Genomic DNA, 19,671 nt, shown 5'->3' with positions numbered 1-19,671 from the left:
CACATGCTGGGGGGACATCTCGACAAATAATTTTATACCTTAAGAACTTGTAAAGGCAAAATAAAAAGTATAATTGCAGTAAATCTCTTCAATACATGTACATTTCCCCAAGCATTATTAATTTACAGACACTGACCCAGACAGAAAAATACCCTTTGATCTGCCAGAAATGTACTTGGCTCCTAAGTTCTGTTTTGTAGACTCAGTGGTGTCAGCCCTACCCAATATCATTTGCTAAAATTACTTCTCCTCTCAGATCTCCATAACATAAAGTCAATTTTGTCTGTACTTCAAAAACTAGGAGGGCTCCTTAGGACAACACAACACATGTGAAGAGGACACAAAAAGCACAATTTTTTTTTACCAGTATTGAACATGTCACCATTTTTCTAGGTAAATACTAAATATATTTCCAGACTGACTCCATGGTAGCATACATATGGGTTAACCCCTCCTTTACTCCTTCCCATAAATCTTTGCTCTGAGCCAAAGGCTGCATTCTTTTTTTGTCCTTCTACCAAGGACCAGTTTGGTTATTTGACTACCTGAAGTTTTTCCTCTAGGCGATCAAGACTGGCCAACGGCGACCACTGGGAAGACAGGTCGTGATACTCCGATAAGCCTTAGCTATTAGCAGGATATAGAGTGGGCAAACGGAAGAGGCGCTGGAAGATCTGAAGCCTTGCCATTGGCAGGCAAGCGGCATAATGGCCAGATAGCCCAGCTATTAGTGGGTGGCCCTATTTGCCCCAAATCCAGCATGATCAGCCTACCTGGCCCAATTTGCTCATGGAAGCAGGGTTGAATTGCAGATTGGTGTTCATGCCGTGTGCGGTGATGTATACTTTTATATTACATAGTCCATGGCAGAAGTTTGTGTGTTTTTCTGTTTGTCTGTTTTCTTCCCTGGCTCTATTGTCTTCCAGTCTGTGGCAGCTGGAGCACATTGGTGTTTCAAGTCGCTGCTTTCTCTTGCGGCTGGGCATCCCTGGGTTACTCCTACCCAGGGGCTCAGCACATTCATGCTGTGGGTGGCGTTGGCATAATTTTAGGTGAGAAATTCAATCAGCGGTCAGTACTGTTGATATTGGGATTTCTCTATGGACAGCTTGCAGCAGTTTCCCTAAATGCTGTGTGCAATCACCACAGGCCTATGCTCTGCATTAACAGCCTGGTCTGCTGTCTCTGTGTGATTCTGCTATGATTTGATCACCTGTGCAGGTTGTCTGTTTGTCTGCAGTTTCACACTGTGGATGTTTCACTGCCCCCTTGTGGCCAGCCATTGTGTAGCAGGTATAAGAGGGTGGGTTTAGCCCCTTTCTTTCCTTGTTGACCTGGGTACTTATTTGGGTTTTTTAACCATTTCCTTTCTATCCTAGTTTACTACCTCATTAGGTCACAACATTCCTCTTCCAGATGTATTTGGCATAGGTAACCACCATGGTCCAGCCTTCATAGTAGAAGCTATAAATACTCCTTTATGCACCCACCACTATGTCAGCTGCTCTAAGGAGGGAGCCTGCTGGGGATGCAGGACTCTGGTCCCAGAGGACAAGTCTCTGTGTGAGCTATGCTAAGCCCAGGTGGTTGGAAACATGGGATGGTGATTTCCATCAAATAGAATCTCTGGTGAGTCACATGGTGCAAGAATCTCATAAGAGTGGAATACAAACCACACGCAAAGTTCAACAGCCATTACCATGTGTTCTCCCACCAGGATGACCAGGAAGAACTGGAACTGTGCCAACCAATCCATCCATCTATAAACACCTCAGACAGTGAGGCAGAGGGAGCTGAGTCTCTTTACCCTTGTAACACGTTTTGTAAGCACATTGGGCTCTGTTTTTCTCTAGTGCGACTTGTCATGCAACTTTGGACACATAGGGTCACACGACAAGTCAATGGCACCCATTCAAATCTATGCAACTTAAAGTTGCAGCAACTCTGGAAAGGTCCCTGCACTACTTTGGCTTGACTTTTGATGCATCTTTGATCCAGAAACTGTAAATTTGGTGCGACTTTGGGGTTGCAATAGTGGAGATGCAGCCTTAGAGAGAGTGCTCTATTTTCCCCATTCCTAACAGAACTAGGGAACATCATTTTGGATGAGTGGAGCAAGGTCGTGAGATATACCTCCCTTCTGAGCAAACATGTTGCTTTTTCTTGGAAGATGCAGTGAATAGCCTGAAAGTCTGCCTGGGCTCTTGTGGCCATGTTTAAAAGGATGAAAATGTGGATGGAGAATGTGGACTCAGTATTCAAGAGAGGTTTCAGAAACTATGTAGTTCTGGAGCCAGGGCTAGTATTGGAATGGATTCCATAGTGAGACTCCAATTGACATCATGTGCATATTGGCATGGGTTATGCTCTTGTCAGTTACAGCAAGTGAGTGCTATAGCTAGGGCCTGGGCTTGCTGATCCTGCCTCTAACAGGCTTAATAAAGCATTTCCTTTGAGGGAGCTTCATCTTTGGCAAGCTGGATAGCACCGCAACCCGGGCCACAGTTGGCAAGTTGAGGTTCTGCCTCAGGACCGGCGCCTTAGCAGTTACTGATGAATGTTTGCAGTAAAATATAGTATGCAATATATAAAATGTGTATATGCAATACACTCTTGGAATAATGTTTGGTATGTGTGTGAACTGTAAATGTTATATAAAAGTTCAGTTTGTGCTCAGCATATTACATCATATTTTATATATGTATATTTTTATTTTTTCATTTTGCGGTGGATTTGTCATAAGCTGGTAAGAATGCTGCTGAAGATGAATGGCACACAATCTTTCTAGTGACATGTATAACTTCCAGGAGTCTCAAAGGCCAAGGCAAAACCTAAATTAATTTTATAATACTTTTATCATTTTCATCTCTACTGATTTTGCTTTGTGGTTGTATTGTGGTTTTATTATTCCTTTTTTTAACGTACAAGCATGATGACATTTTTAGCAACAGCAGGTCATGTCTAATAAGATTTTTTATCATAATATAAAGCAGTAAAGCAGCTTTGAATTTCAAAGTAATACAATTTATCTTTGAAACTCTTTCTATATTTTTCTGCTAGCCCTCCGAAGTCGATCGGGTAGATCAATCATCAATGGAAACTGGGCAATTGACAGACCTGGAAAATATGAAGGTGGTGGAACAATGTTCACTTATAAGCGACCAAATGAAATATCAAGCACAGCGGGTGAATCTTTTTTAGCTGAAGGACCAACCAATGAAGCGCTTGATGTTTATGTAAGTACAAGATATTAGCTTTTAAATTCTACATCAAGGAACTACTTGTGTAAAAGACAGATAGATGACAAAATATTGAATTCAGAAACAAAGCTAGAGAGCATTATGAAAAAGGTGGACAGATGCAATTTGAGGCCAGCTAAAGTGGGTTTAAATGATGGTATACAGTATACTCACTGGTTATTCTTTGTATCAAGCAGCATTGGGACAGATTTACTAAAGGCAAATACAGTGCAGTTACACTCATTTTCCCCAGAGCTTAGTAAATGAATGCTCTATTGATTTGCATTCCCCAATTGTGTTCAAGCTTTTTTTTTAATCTTCCTGGCAACTGATTGGATATTCTTTACAAAGTGAGGCTTTTGTGGGAGGAGTTTCGGACCTCTGTAACTTTTACACAATATCTATGAGCATGACCGTATACTGTATTTATTGGCGTATAACACTCACTTTTTTACCCTGAAAATAGAGGGTAAACTGTGCCTGCGTGTTATACGCAGGGGGCTGTGGAATGTTTTTTTTTTCTGAAACCTCCCTCTTAGGCCTCGTACACACGTCCGAGGAACTCGACGGGCAAAACACATGCTTTTGCTCGTCGAGTTCCTTGTGAAGCCACCGAGGATCTCGGCGAGCCGAAATTTCCCATTGAACAACGAGGAAATAGAGAACATGTTCTCTATTTCCTCGCCGAGATCCTCGTCGGCTTCCTCGGCCAAAAGTGTACACCTGCCCGGGTTTCTCGGCAGAATTCAGCTCTGATCGATTTTCTGGCTGAATTCTGCTGAGAAACTCGGTCGTGTGTACGGGGCCTAAAATTTAGGGTGCATGGTATACGCCTGTGCGTGTTATACGCTGATAAATACGGTACTTATTTTCCCCTTCCCTCCTTTTTTTGTGTGGGTGATGAATGTTAGTTTAATAGTTATATGTTCATGTGGAGTTTATTGTATTGATTGAATATGGAAAAGAATTAGCAGAGTAAAGGTATTAATAGATAGCTAGAGACGAACCTATGACTTTTGGAGTTTGGAGAATTCAGGTAAAAACTTGAATTTACAGTACATTAAGGCCTTGGCTCTGAGGGGGAAGTTATGGGTACAATAAAGATGGTGGAGTACAGTTAGACGAAGATATACTTTTAACAGTGTATTGGTTTCTTTTTTTCCTTGATAATGTATTATACTGTCCAACTTTACAAGTTTGATTATTGTATTTTTGTATGTTGTCAAAATTTATAAAAAAGGAGATTGAAAACAAAGTGAGGCTTTACCACATTTACTAAGGAAAATTAGTGCAACTGCACTTGTGCAATGTGCACAGTCGATTTGCCTTTGGGAAATCCACCTCAATGGGTTCTGAAGATAAATAATAGATATTTCCTTAACAACTTCAGTCCCGGAGCCATTTTTGCACATTTTAGACCTGAAGATTAGTTCAAATCCGGTGCTTCTGGGTAAAGTTAGGCAGAGGGGTAGGTCCCGGACGGCCACCAACAGAGAGAGAAAGGGGAGTCCTGGTGTCCAGACAGAAGCTTACAATCCCATCACAGCATACACAGGTGCAGAACTTTGTTACAGCAGATCTAACCTCTTTCTAGTCTCCTTCCAGCAAAGCCCTAATTAAACTTTGAATACTCAGATGCTACTTTCAGCACAGGGCTGTTATTTTATATCTAGAGTTTGGCCTAGACCTCAGCCCAAATTGCCGGTGCCAAGTATTGGTCTCTGTCCTGGTACAGGATACAAAAATTCTTGCACTTTCTGCTAAAATGATCTCTAGACCCCTGTATGAGCACAGGAATTCAATAAAAATCAGCTGACTTATTTCACAAAAATGCGATATTTCTGATCTATGTTACAGCTTAAATGACCCCTGGATAGGATAGGGTTAAAACGCAATGCTTGGTTCTGTGATTGGGCAACCTTTCTAAGAACAGTGTGCGACATGAAAAAACGATTCAGCTGAGCAATTTTGAGGCTGATTTTGTTCATTTAGAAGCTGCTGATTCTTCTTTGTCTGGCCTTCTCACATAAAGTATTTGCATATGCTCAGAGTCATAGAAGTATGTAGAGAATTAGAGTGTTTGTTTTGCCTTTGTGAGTATCTGACTAACCTCATCAACACCTTGATCACCAGATTTCTGTTTTGAATTCAAATAGTTATTCACAAAGATTTTAAATATGTAACACAGTGATTGGCCAAAGTGGTTCTAACGGCAGAAGTTTTTTTGTTTTACCTTAGTGCATTCTATGCATTAAAGTAACAATCTTTCTGTCGCCAGTTCCCCCCTAGCCCCCCTTTTCCCACATATATTTACATGAGCGGGATCTTGATCCAGGATCATGCCTGAGAGCTGCAGCGCTGTTCTTTCTCTCCATTCTCACAGGACTCAAATGCAAAAGCATAAGCCATTGGTTCATGCTGCTGTCAATCAAAGCCTGTTAGGAGAGAGAGGGGGCGGAGGAGAGCTGCACTGTGTGTGTTAGTGGATGCACACAGTGTGGCTCAGAATCCAACCCAGGATCCAGCATGCACAAATGCCCCCAAGGCAAGCGGTTCGGAACCAGAAAGCCAGGGGTTCCAATGGGGGACCCGAGGAGAGGAGGATTGGGGCTGCTCTGTGCAAGGTAAGTATGACATGCTTAACATATAACGTACAACAGCAGCACAGTGGTGTAATGGTTAGCACTTTCACCTAGCAGCAAAAGGGTCACTGGTTTGAATCCCGACCATGACACCATCTGCCTGGAATTTGCATGTTCTCCCTGTGTCTGTGTGGGTTTCCTCCCACACTCCAAAGACATGCTGGTAGGTTAATTGGATTTGTCCAAATTGGCCCAATGACCGCACCAGCCAGCAAGACGCTGGCTGCAAAAAGTGCCTTGAGGCGACTCAGTTTGCATCTGTAGCACTATATACAAGTCATTCACTGCATCCTGGCCAGTGAAGGAGCTGGATTAAAAACATCAGAATCTCCCTGCTCACTATGGTCATACGCATTTAGGCCCACGGGTAAGACTGTGTTTATAAGAATTGTTTAACCACTTAAAACCCGGACCAATATGCAGGTTAAGGACCTTGCCCCTTTTTGCGATTACAGCACTGTGTCACTTTAACTGACAATTGCGCGGGCGTACGACGTGGTTCACAAACAAAATTGGCGTCCTTTTTTTTCCACAAATAGAGCTTTCTTTTGGTGGTATTTGATCACCTCTGCGGTTTTTATTTGTTGCGCTATAAACAAAAATAGAACGACATTTTTGAAAAAAAAAACAATATTTTTTAACTTTTTGCTATAATAAATATCCCCAAAAAACATATACAAATATTTTTTTTCCTCAGTTTAGGCCGATACGTATTCTTCTACCTATTTTTGGTAAAAAAAATCACAATAAGCGTTTAACGATTGGTTTGCGCAAAATTTATAGCGTTTACAAAATAGGGGATAGTTTTATGGCATTTTTATTAATATATTTTTTTTTTTACTACTAATGGTGGCGATCAGCGATTTTTTTCGTGACTGCGACACATCTGACAATTTTGACACATTTTTGGGACCATAGTTATTTTCACAGCAAAAAGTGCTATAAAAATGCATTGATTACTGTGAAAATGACAATTGCAGTTTATGAGTTAACCACTAAGGGGCGATGTAAGGGTTAAGTGTGACCTCATATGTGTTTCTAAGTGTAGGGGGGCGGGGCTGGATGTGTGACGTCATTGATCGTCTTTTCCTATATATCAGGGAACAGGCGATCAATGACAGTGCCACTGTGAAGAACGGGGAAGGTGTGTTTACACACACCTCTCCCCGTTCTTCAGCTCCTGTGACCGATCGCGGGGCACCGGCGGCAATCGGGTCCACAGGTCCCGCGGCCACGGTCACAGAGCTTCGGACCGGGTCGCATGCGTGCGCCACCCACGGCTGCGCTCTTAAAGGCAAAGTACCTGTACATGCCTGTGCCCAGCCGTGCCATTCTGCCGACGTATATGTGCAGGAGGCGGTCCTTAAGTGGTTAATAATAATAGTGCTTGTTATACAAAAAATAAATAAAAAATGTATGTCTATAATTACTTTAACCTGTTTACCTACAGGTAGAAAAAAAATTATGTTTACAACCACTTTAACCTGTCTACCTACAAAAGTTTTAATGTTATATATATATTACAGCAACTGAATGAAGAGTGAATATTGTATAGGCCTATGAAAATGACCAGAAGAGAATCACATATATGCACCATTTAAGTCTTTATGTGGTATTATCTTCCATAATGGTCATTTAGTATCCAGGAATAGTTCCTAGATGGGATGATTATTAGCAGGAAGGTATAAAGCATCCTTTACTGACCAATGTGTTGCTACTTAATAGTTCATTAGGTTTTATTTTGAATTCTCTTGGACATTTACAAAAAAAGAAAAAATGTATTAGAGACTGCAGAAATCCCATAGCTGGACTCTAAAATAAAGCTATAAATCTTTGTTGGCAATAAGGGCTGAAAAGCCATTCACTATAAATCTGGTGCCATAATGTAGTGAAGAAAATCATGATGAGCTGAGGACAGACTGATTGCTTTCCTTACACATTTTCTCCAAAATATAAAGAATGGCTTTCAAGTTAATGAAACAATTATTCAAAAAATCTTTAGCGTTTTTCACCCCTGTTGTTTCTCCAGTCAGATCTCATTTCCAGTACAAAAAACATTTTCTCTTTTTTCATTTTCTTTTTTAAATTATTGGGTAAACTAGCAAATAACCTCATGCTGCATGGTGTTCTGAGTATTCTAGCAGTATTTAGCATTTGATAAAGTAGCTTATGATATTAATATTTTACCTTGCTAGTGATGAGTGATCCTCTAAAACAGTCACTGCGGCCACTATTAACACTTTGTCAAGAGTTAAAAAACATCTAGGGCCAGATTCATGTACATCCGCGGCGGCATAACGTATCGACTTTACGTTACACCGCCGCAAGTTTTCAGCGCAAGTGCCTTATTCACCAAGCACTTGCGTGTAAACTTACGGCGGTGTAACGTAAAGCCGTCCGGCGCAAGCCCGCCTAATTCAAATGGGGCGTGTACCATTTAAATTAGGCGCGCTCCCGCGCCGAACGTTTTGCACATGCTCCGTGCGAAAATTTCCCGCCGTGCTTTGCGCGAAATGACGTCGCCCCGACGTAATGTTTTGAACGGTGACGTGCGTTACGTCGTTTGGTATTCCCTGACGTCTTACGCAAAATAAAAAAAAAATTGAAATTCGATGCGGGAACGATGGCCATACTTTAACATGGCTGGTCTAAATGTAAGCCATGAAAAAGCAGGCTTATCTTTGCGACGGGAAAAACCGTCTAGCGACGACGTAACGAACGCGCGTACCTTTGTGGATCGCCGTAAAAGCTAATTTGCATACCCGACGCTGGAAAACGACGCAAACTCCACCCAGCGGCGGCCGAAGTATTGCATCCTAAGATCCGAAGGCGTACGAAGGCGTACGTACGCCTGTCGGATCTTAGCCAAATGCCGTCGTATCTTGTTTGTGAATTACAAATTAAGATACGACGCAGCAAATTTGAAAGTACGCCGGAGTATCAGCAGATACTCCGGCGTACTTAGTATGTGAATCTTGCCCCTAGTGCCTTGCTGTGTGGTCAAAATTAATCTTCAACATGACACACAAAATCTATGTCATGAACATTTAATGCAGGATCTTTGTAAATGTCTGTAGAATTATCCCAGAGGGTAAATTAGTTTATTAATATTTAATTGTGCTAAGACAGGACATAAACAACATTTGAAATGATCATTTAATTCAGTGTAGAACAGAATTGTTTATCTACATTTAGCATTTAAACGGTCTTGCCAGTGTGATATAGATTAGTGTTATTCAGCATTGTTAAAGTTGGCTATGCACTGCTTGAGTTTCATCGAATTCCTGCTGAATCGGAATGGATTTAAACTGTGGGTGGCCTTGTAGGGGGCAGAATTAAAGAAATGCAAAGCATGTATGGCTGGCATAACACATGTACCCCGTTTGCAAAATGCCTTGCTTATTATAATATATGTAGAGCCCAAACTTTTTTACTTTCATTGTGGGCAAAGAGGGGATGGTTAAAATCATTGTCGGCTTTGTTTGTTTTTCTTAAACTGTGTCTCATTAGGAATATTTTCTTTCACGCACTCCTCTGTAGACATTAAAGGAAGTGAAAGGAAATCTCTGCAAAGTGAAGGAAATCCCTTCCTATCACAGAATAAGTTGTCCCTATTTGAAGTTTTCTTCTTTATTTCTGGTATTGTGGCAACTCAAAATGTTGTCTTATCTTTGATAACGAACTAGTATGGTTTTGAGGATGACCCCAGGTAAAAAACTAAATTCATGGTGCAGGAATCCCCTCCAAAATTCTTACAAGATCTATTATCTAACCATACAGCCTGGCTGGCCAGAAACGGTGGAGGGAAGCAAACATGCCTTCCCCTCCTGAACCATTCAAGGCCACATGCCCAAAACATTGGGAGGATTATTTGGCAGGGTACAAGGGCCTCATCCCCACATCCCTGGTTTGGTGGATGTGGGGATCTATTAAGATAAGATATCTCATATTCCCCTTATGTGAATGAGTTAGAGATGTATTATACCCCTAGTTACTCAATGATAAAAAGTCCCATGATGTATCCAACATACATCACATTGTCTAGCTATGTCTCACCAATGTTAATCTCGATAAGTGACATTCTGCTAGACATGACAACCCATGCAAAAACAATCCTCTTTAGAATAAGGGGGCTCCCAGATATCTGCCCCCTTATATGTTAATGAGTAAGGAGTACATAGTACCCCTTGTTACTCATTTACAAAAAAAAGTAAGTAAACACACACCATTGAGAAAATCATGTATAGAAAAAGGTCAGACCATGTAAATCCAACATCAATCACATTGTCCAGTTGTGTAGACCCATCATGAGCCACAATGACGCAATGACCTGCAGACACAAACAAGGTGACCTACGCTGATGATCCTTTCCCACTGGACTCGCAAATTGACTGATGTCATACACATTATATAGTCATTTAGGTCACCCAGTTTCTCAGTCAGCTTGAATACAATGTAAAACAGGCCAGTGGATGGGAAGTCATTCAGTTAGTGGCGTTATCAAAAATGATAACCACAACTCCCCCTATTCCTATCAATGTCATCAAGATATTTATCTCAGTATAAAAATTATTTAATGACCATCAGTTTATTATGTATTATATATTGTGAGTTTTGTTGTTCATACGGAAGTGTGATCAAGAATAGAGACAGGATGTTGTGCATTGGGGGTCCAAAGAAATATCTAATAATTAGCTAATCTGCTATAAATATTTAAGTTTGTGTATAGCAAAACCAATTTTTACTTTATTTTTAGATAGACTAAAAAAAGTTCAGTTTATTCTTTTGCTGTTTGTATCCTTTTGGCAAGATTTTCTTTCACTTCTTGTCCTGGAGATGCAACAAGAAGTTTAAGGACTCTCCAAGTCAGGGACATTTCCATTTTAAACAGTTACAACTCTTACAACAGTTACAACTTGTAACTCAGGTTACAACTCTAATAGCTTTGATTTTCCATCATTTCTATCTATGTGACAATGGTCACCAGGACAGGGAAAGAGGGTGAATCTATCAAGTGGGGGAACAGACTGCAATGAAAACCTGGGTGGGTTCTAATTTTTCCTTAATTTATTTTTATTCATTTAATTTTAGAAGAAAGGATTTCCAAATCCGTAAAATAAACACAATTTATTCTCTCCATTTAAATCCTAAACGTGATTCTGCAATTCAAAATTACACATACACATTGAACAGTATATGTGTTGATATGATAAGACAATATTAAGAAAAAAGAAGAAAAAAATGAACCCTTCCTCATTCTATACAAGGGAACCACACAGAACACATGCCTATACAGTACATGCACTTTAATGACGGATTCACGTAGTTGCAGCTGCGGTTCCCAGCATGGGGTCTGGTGCGTCCCTGTTCATCGGTTCAGGTGCGAATCAGGTCAAAAATGTTGCCTGAATTTGAACCTGAACCGGACCCAAAGATGCACAGGACTCTTTTGGAATGCGAACCACGGCCGTCCTGGACCTGTGTGAACTGGCTCCATTCTGAGAAGGTCAAACTCGCATGTAATGCGAATTGGATGAGAAAAAAAATGCATTCAATTCGCACATATGTGAACCCAGCCTAAAGGACAGTAAACAGTAATCGATTCCTAGGTGGTGTTACCTTGTATTTGAGATGTTAAGCCGGCCATACGTGGATCAAAATCCAGTTCAGCCAGTCAACTTTGGTACAACCAGCCTGTCGGATTTTTCCACATGTGATTACTGCCAGCGGCTATAGTCGCTAGCAGTAATCATTGTATTCTGCTGGCTGGGAAGGCACCCCCCCCCCCCCGTTGGCAGATATACAATACTGCTGCAGGACGGATTCTCCCGTTAACACTGAATGCGTGTGGTGAAAATAAAATTGAGTCATCTATGGCTTGCTTTAGTGAGTGTGTCATAATTTGTATATCCTCAACATGAAGAACATTATGATTTTGTGGTCCTCTGTACATATTCAGTTTCTCTTATTACTACAGTCCACCTTTCTGGTTATGCAATGCAACAACATTGACGTGTTGGTTTATATCAGAAGACATGAGATCATCCCTGGCCCCCTCCCCCCTCAAGAGGCTTTCTCCACACCAGGGAGAAAGCCTTGCATTACTGTGTGTAGTTACAGACAGAAGAACAGGAAGTGAGGATTTCTCAGAAGAAATAAGTTTAATAAATTACCTTTACAACCCCTTTAATATAGGCTTACCTGTAGCATAAAGTGGTTGTAAAGGGTTTACAACCACTTTAACAGTTATAGTCTTTAGCTTTGAAAATATGAATGTGAACATGCTGGAATGTAGTCACAAAACAAGAATTTGGTATAAATTGTACAGCTGCAATGTAATACTATATCAATTCTATATGTGTATTGCCCTAGATCAGTGTTTCTCAATTCCAGTCCTCAGGCCCCCCCAACAGGTCAGGTTTTCAGGATTTCCCTCGGATGAAAAGGCTGTGGTGATTACTAAGGCAGTGAAACTGATCAAATCACCTGTGCAAAATAATGGAAATCCTGAAAACCTGACCTGTTGGGGGGGCCTGAGGACTGGAATTGAGAAACACTGCCCTAGATACAGCTGAACCAGAAACATATTTGATACTAGAGTAACTTTAACTTACACAGTAATTGCAATATGAATAGGCATTTACAATAACATACTGAAAAGTGAAGTCTATCTGTACTGTTGGGCTATATTAAAACTGGAACACTGTCAAAAATAGAATTAAACCTTACAAGAACATACTGTATCTCTGACAACTGTGACCGAGCGTAGAAATAAAAAATAAAATAATAACTTTAGCATTGAGATTACTCCATATCAATATTTCATAGAATGAAGAAGTGTGCGTTTTGCATGCAACAGTTTCTATGACTAAGGCTAATGCTGACTTTTTATCATGTAAAAATGATTTGCTTAAATCGTTTATACTTTCTGCCACTTTCTAATGGAAATATACCTTTTAATAAAACATGTTTAATACATTTTCTTGCTGGTGAATTTACTTATTCATTAGAAATTGGTTTGAAAAAGTCATTGCCTGGTGTTTTAAAGGTCATGTCTTTCTTTTACAGACCTGTCAGTTCTCCGGAATCTTCTAGGAGTCATTTACACTCATATATATCTCATTTCTATGCTGCCAGAGAATAGAAAAGTGAAGTGACTGGGTACTAGTGACATTGGCATATAGGGCAGTAACTATATTATATGGACACAGTGAGTGAGGCAAAAAGAAAAACTGTGCCATATGGAAAGCCATCTGTGACATTTAAAGTATAGCTAAAGGCTCCTGTAAGAGAGTCTAAGTAAGCACCAAATCCATTTACTATGTGATCATAGCCACATATGGGGTCAGGTGCTGCCTGAGGCAGCCATTTTTGCCTCATGAGTGGCATGGCACGTTATGTGCAGGGGGACTAAAAGAAAATAGTAAAGCAACTTTTGGCGTTAGTACTTCCCACTGAATGCAACCCATTCAAGTGAATGGGGCCACTCTGTAAGTCCCCCACAACTGCATGCAATGCATGTGGTTGAGGCATGCTAGTATGGGGATCAAGATATTAAAGCAGGCAGTGAGGAGGCAATACTACACCTCCTTACCACCTGTCAAATGTAAGAAGAAAGAAAGTCACCGCTCCAGGTGGGTCTACTATACGGTCACACACTGTTTACAGGATTCCAAGGGTGCTGGTGGTGCACTAGGCAAGCATAAAAGATAGCTGAAGGATGGATGGCCGCACTCCAAAAACCGTACAGGTTGTCTTTTATTAAATGAACAGAAGATACATCACCAGATCAAAACAACAGGAACAGGGGAACAGCCGACGTTTCGCACAAAATCAGTGCTTATTCATGGCTTAAGGAATAAGCACTGATTTTGTGCGAAACGGTTGCTGTTCCCCTGTTCCTGTTGTTTTGATCTGGTGATGTATCTGCTGTTCATTTAATAAAAGACAACCTGTACGGTTTTTGGAGAGCGGCCATCCATCCTTGAGCTATCTTTTATACCTGTCAAATGTACTCTGAAGAGTTACCTGAATGTGAATGGCTCTTTGTACTAGGCACAAAGCTGGTGTGATTGAGCCCTTAGGCCCCGTACACACGGTCAGTCCAAACTGATGAAAACGGACTGAAGGTCCATTTCATCGGTTAACCGATTAAGCTGACTGATGGTCTGATGTGCCTACACACCATCAGTTCAAAAACCGATCCAACGCGGTGACGTAAAACACAACGACATGCAGAGAAAAATGAAGTTCAATGCTTCCAAGCATGCGTCGACTTGATTCTGAGCATGCGCGGGTTTGGAACCGATGATTTTGCTTACTAACCATCGGTTTTTACCTATTGGTCAGGCGTCCAATTTTAAAGCAAGTTCTCTGTTTTTGGACCGGAGGACAACTGACCGATGGGGCCTACACACGGTCGGTTTGGACAGATGAAACTGAATTTCAGTCCGTTTTCATCAGTTTGGACTGATCGTGTGTACAGGGCCTTAGAGATTTTCTTAATTTTAGTTCTATGTTTCCCTACCTGGCCATGTTTTGAGAATTTTTCATTTTCATCACTGCCAGTATCTATAGCAGTGATCATTGTATTCTGCCAGTGGGGAAGGCTCCCTTTGCTCCCCACCGGAAGAACACAATAGCACTGCTGGAGGGATTCCCCCATCAACAATGACTGTGTCGATGGGAGAATCAAGTTATTTTCTTTGCTTCAACCTGATATTGAAGCAAAGAAAATTGCATAATGTATGGCCTTCCTGAGTCTTCTTGGAGACTGAAGTTGCAAAATTGTATCTCCTATACACTGACCACATATAGGGCTAGATTCACATACCTTTAGGGCTCTTTCACATGTCCGTTCCGTTCGTCCGTTTTTTGGACGTCCGTTAACGGACCGCAATGCTTCCCTATGGGCTAGCGTCCGTTAGCGGATGAGCATCCGCTAACGTCCGTTAGCATCCGTCTGCGTTCAGTTCCGTTTTTTTGGACGGAAGAAAACCCTATTTTTCTTCCGTCTAAAAAACGGAACGGACGAAAAACGGACGTTAACGGATGATCCGTTTATCATCCGTTCCGCTAACTTCCGTTTTTCTATGTAAAAAGCCCCCCAAAAAAAAAAAAAAAAAACGGATGAAAAAACGGATGGAAAAACTGATGCAAAAACGGATGGAAAAACTGATGCAAAAACTGATGAAAAACTGACGAAAAACTGACGAAAAACTGATGGAAAAACGGATCAACTGATGGAAAAAAAAACTGATCTGAAAAACTGAACGGACGTGTGAAAGAGCCCTTAGGCGGTCGTAGCGTATCTCTTATACGCTACGCCGCCGTAACTTTGAGAGGCGAGTATGGTATTCTCAAAGATTTTGCCGCCGAAGTTACGGCGGCATAGCGTATTAGGGCCGGCGTAAGCCCGCCTAATTCAAATGTTGAAGCTGTGGGCATGTTTTATGTATATTAAGTTTGACCCCACGTAAATGACGTTTCGATTGAACGGCGCATGCGCCGTCGGTGGACGTATCCTAGTGCGCATGCTCCAAATGACGTCGGCAAATCGGCAATGCTTTCGACGTGAACGTAAATTACGGCCAGCCCCATTCACGGACAAGTTACGCAAACGACGTAAAATTTGAAAAATTTGACGCGGTTCCGACGTCCATACTTAACATTGGCTGTGCCATCTTTTTGGTGGTTTATCTTTACGCCTGAAAACCCCTTACGTAAACGGCGTATCTTTACTGCGACTTCCGGGTGTACGTTCGTGAATAGGCGTATCTAGCTGATTTACATATTCTAGGCGTAAATCAGCGTACACGCCCCTAGCGGCCAGCGTAAATTTGCAGTTAAGATACGACGGCGTAGGAGACTTACGCCAGCCGTATCTTAGCAACATTTAAGCGTATCTCAGTTTGAGCATATGCTTAAAGTTGCGACAGGCACGGATTCGGACTTACGGCGGCATATCTACTGATACGCACGTCGTAAGTCTACCTGAATCTGGCCCATAGTCTTTTCAATGGTTGACCAAAGTATTTTTTTTCTCTGGGTTAGACAAGCAGAATGGCAAAGAGATAGTTCTGGATATACTAAATAACACATTTGAGGGCATTCGGATACCAAACCTTTTTTCTGCTTCCTGAAGTTCATGCATGCATCAGAGTTTTTGCAAACTCACCCAGTCTTTGCTTCCCAGATATTTTTTTTAACTAGCTTTTTTTACAGCCATACTTGTGCAGCAGTGCCCACAAAACAATGTGCATACACATTATAGGGAACACTATTCCAGCTTTTCTAAGGGCCATGACAGGATGGCAACTTTGTAATCAAAATCTCGACCAGCTACCGGTCTGTCTGCTTATTTTTTTCTGGTGATTTGTAACTAGTTACATAGTTGATGCCTTATCTCCCTTCAGTGGTTGTCTATGCAGCTACAAATTACTGTTGTGCCACAATTTGTAGCAGCTGCATTGGATAGACAACATCAAATGCTGTTAAACGTTTATTGCTCAGTGACTGATCTACAAATTGCTGGACCTGCTGCATCACACACGTTTAATGACTGAAGTGCATTTTTCACTTGCAACTAAAACAATAAGAAAAAAAAATCTCTTCCAAATCATAGCTAGGGTTATTGTCATTCTGATACACAAATATTGTGGGATATTGCATATCTGCTCGATGCAGTACAATATAAAGTGTATCTATCATTAAAATATAAAATCATTGATTCATGTCCACATTTTAATTATTACTAATTTATTCCTATTAATCTGAATGATCTTGAAGTTTGTAAATTGCAAAATATAATTCACTGACATATTCTTACCTTTGTCAAAACTATAGTAAAATAAAATGGAAAAATAACTCGAAACTTTTAAATGATTTATGTTCTGTAAAGAATAGAGAATTGACAGTTTTCATTTTATAAATAGACCTCTAATACGTAAATTGACTTATTTTTATTTTTTTTATTTTGTAACTACATTTTGTTTGTACTTCTAATATAGATGATACATCAACAACCAAACCCTGGAATTCATTATGAATATGTTGTTCCCAATACAAATACTATCAGCCCACATCTACCTTCACAACGGAGACCAGGTAAGATTGTATGTCGTAAAATCCTTGCAGTGAAATGCTGATGTTATGTACATTTTACATGAAGAACGTGCTATTTCATAAGTAAGGTTTATTATATTTTTTTTAATAGTAATTTTTGTTAATAGGTTTGCTGTTACAAAAAGGTTGATTTAATTTGTAGCTTGTCACAGAGATGAACAAACCTTGAAAACCCTGGGATGATCCAGTCAGCTGTGGTTCTTCTGATGGTCAATCTGATCACATTGAAATCAATCATGTCATTGTGTAAAAAAAAACAACTAAAAAACAGCACGCCTTCCCATCTCCTGCTACTTTTAGCTCTATAAACAATAGATATAAGGCATAGTCAAGCATATTGGCATATGCTGGTTATTGAGAAGCTGCGTCTCATTTTGATATTTTGTTTTTCACTTGTCTCTAATTGCCAAAGCTGGGAAGTCCACAAACACACAAACATGCAAGACCAGGCTTATTTGATATTAGCCCACTCAAAGCTGCTGATGAAATGAATGTACCATTATGAATTTAGGGTGCATTGACCTTTTAAATTATACTTGTTTTTAACTTGGATTACACAAGAAGGAATATATGAGAAAAAAATAGGTGTCACCTCCAGTGTCAAAACAATCAGTAGATTCTGGTATATAGCCCACTTTGACACATTTCTAATTTGGATTATTCAAGAAGGATATATGAGGAAAATGCATTAGATGTCACTTCCAGTGTTAAAACAATCAGTAGATTCTGGTACATAGGCAAAGTCCAATTTGGACACAGCCACTCTTACTTGCTATTGGTCATTAAGGATGCCGGTCATATTAAGGATCAGGAATAAGGCAGAGGAGCCAAGTTTGAAAAATGTAAGACTTTCATATAACTTATCTGCCAATTTCTCTGGACTTGCTCATCGTGGAACATGAAGTTACTGAACGAATCCTCTGCATATTTTTTCTCACAATATGCTCAGTTGGAATTGCCCAGTTTGGGCAACCAAACTGCATAACCATTCCTCTTTTTCCAAATAGCAGTATGATCCAATATGTGAAGGGATAAAAAAGGGAACTCGCAATCATAATAAGAAAACTATATGAACAGACATTGACACTTGGTTTATTACCACACCATGATTGGACTTGTTTTTGCTGCACAGTATGAAGTTGTTCTAATACACAAAATGTTATAGTCCCACTTTCTGTCAGACAGTTACCAGTTACCTTGCCTACAATTTTAAATACTATTTATTGTTGCTGAACATTGAAATATGTAGTTAAAATTGCTGCAATATACTGCCCGTATAAAAAGTAAAAGCTGGGGTTTATGGTGTTGAAATAATAAGTGCATGCCTTTTATATTTCATTTCTCAAGTTTTACTATCAATGTACTGTAGCCTGTTCATTTAATCTCGCTTGCTTTCCCCTAATACTGTCAGTTTGAGTATACATTTATTATGTCATCATGCAATTAAAATACATTTAAATCAGGATTCTAACTTGAAGTCCAGTTATAGCTGCTTTTAGCAGATAGAAAAGCATCAGTATTGTACACTTTGCTTACAATATATATTTTTTTAATATTGTTATGTATTTAGGTGAACCCTTGAATGGCCAGTTAGACATACCAGATACTTCAGACCATACAGAAAATAGAGATTCCTTCAATAGTCCTGATCTGTCAGCTGGATCCATTCCTTCTAGTCAGCCTGGGAGGATACCTTCACATGTACCAGACAACCAAGTGCTTCCATTGCAGCCTCCTCGAAGGAGCCGGGACTATAACTGGAAACAAGTGGGATCAACTGAATGTTCAGTATCCTGTGGGAAAGGTGAGGTGGGCGAAGGGCTAAACAGTCCTGGCATATATATCTTAGCAGCTGACATTTATGCATTTAAAAAAATATCTGCTAAGCTCAAAAACTGTTATAATTTTATATGTTTCCTCCACTATTAATTTGTTATTAGACTCATGTCATATTTCAAACGCTGGTTGGGTTAAGAAGTCATAGAATTGCTTACCTGCCCGCACCTATTCTCTGATATACATGCCATTTTTGTAAATGCCAGAGTTGCCAAGCTAACAGTTTCAGTCTGCTACAGGTTTTATTGTGAAATAAAGTTGGATAACATTTCATGCAAAATCTGATCAATTTAAGGAAAATATCCCTTTATCTTTTTCAAATTCTAGAGTGTTTGACAACATGTGGCGTTACAATCGGAAATTAAAATGGGTTTCACTGAAGTTTGATGTAACTGCTACACAGAAAGTCTATAGTCTTTAAGTAGAAAATGTTTTATCATATTCCAAAATAATTGTAAATAAGAAAAACTCTCATAAGCCTCGATTGCATTATTATTTACCCCTTTGCTCTAAAACCCTATAAACTATTGTGTAGCCAGTATCATAAATACATGACTTATCAGGGTGGTTGGTACTACACCTGTTTATAATTAACGTGTCATGATGTCATTGTATGTTTGGCCAGTTTTGGAAGGCCACACAGTTTGTTTGAGAACATATCCAAACAAACAGCAATGCAAAAGCTAATGAGTTATCAAAACAAGTCCAAGGTACGGTTCTGGAAAAACAGAAATCAGGGTTGGTTTATTAAAAAAACAATATTAGTCCGAGAGGCAACTAAGAGCAACAGAAATCAGCTGCTGAGAATAGAGAAACTGTCCATAGGAGAA

The 19,671-nt window shown here is 40.1% G+C and overlaps 1 protein-coding gene across 2 annotated transcripts in view; it reads left to right on the top strand.

Moving 5' to 3' along the window:
- THSD4 (thrombospondin type 1 domain containing 4) overlaps window positions 1-19,671 on the top strand; it is an 894,854-nt gene that overhangs the window by 829,517 nt on the left and 45,666 nt on the right. For both annotated transcript variants that reach the window (XM_040342787.1, XM_040342788.1), the window contains 3 exons: window positions 3,061-3,236; window positions 16,891-16,987; window positions 18,576-18,809. In XM_040342787.1, the coding sequence (XP_040198721.1) occupies window positions 3,061-3,236; window positions 16,891-16,987; window positions 18,576-18,809 (507 nt within the window). The remainder of the gene's footprint in view (window positions 1-3,060; window positions 3,237-16,890; window positions 16,988-18,575; window positions 18,810-19,671) is intronic.

This window comes from Rana temporaria, chromosome 3 (assembly GCF_905171775.1).
Source record: "Rana temporaria chromosome 3, aRanTem1.1, whole genome shotgun sequence".
Lineage (NCBI taxonomy): Eukaryota > Metazoa > Chordata > Amphibia > Anura > Ranidae > Rana > Rana temporaria.
Note: the sequence above shows the minus strand (reverse complement) of the source record. Positions and strands in the feature narration are given on the sequence as shown.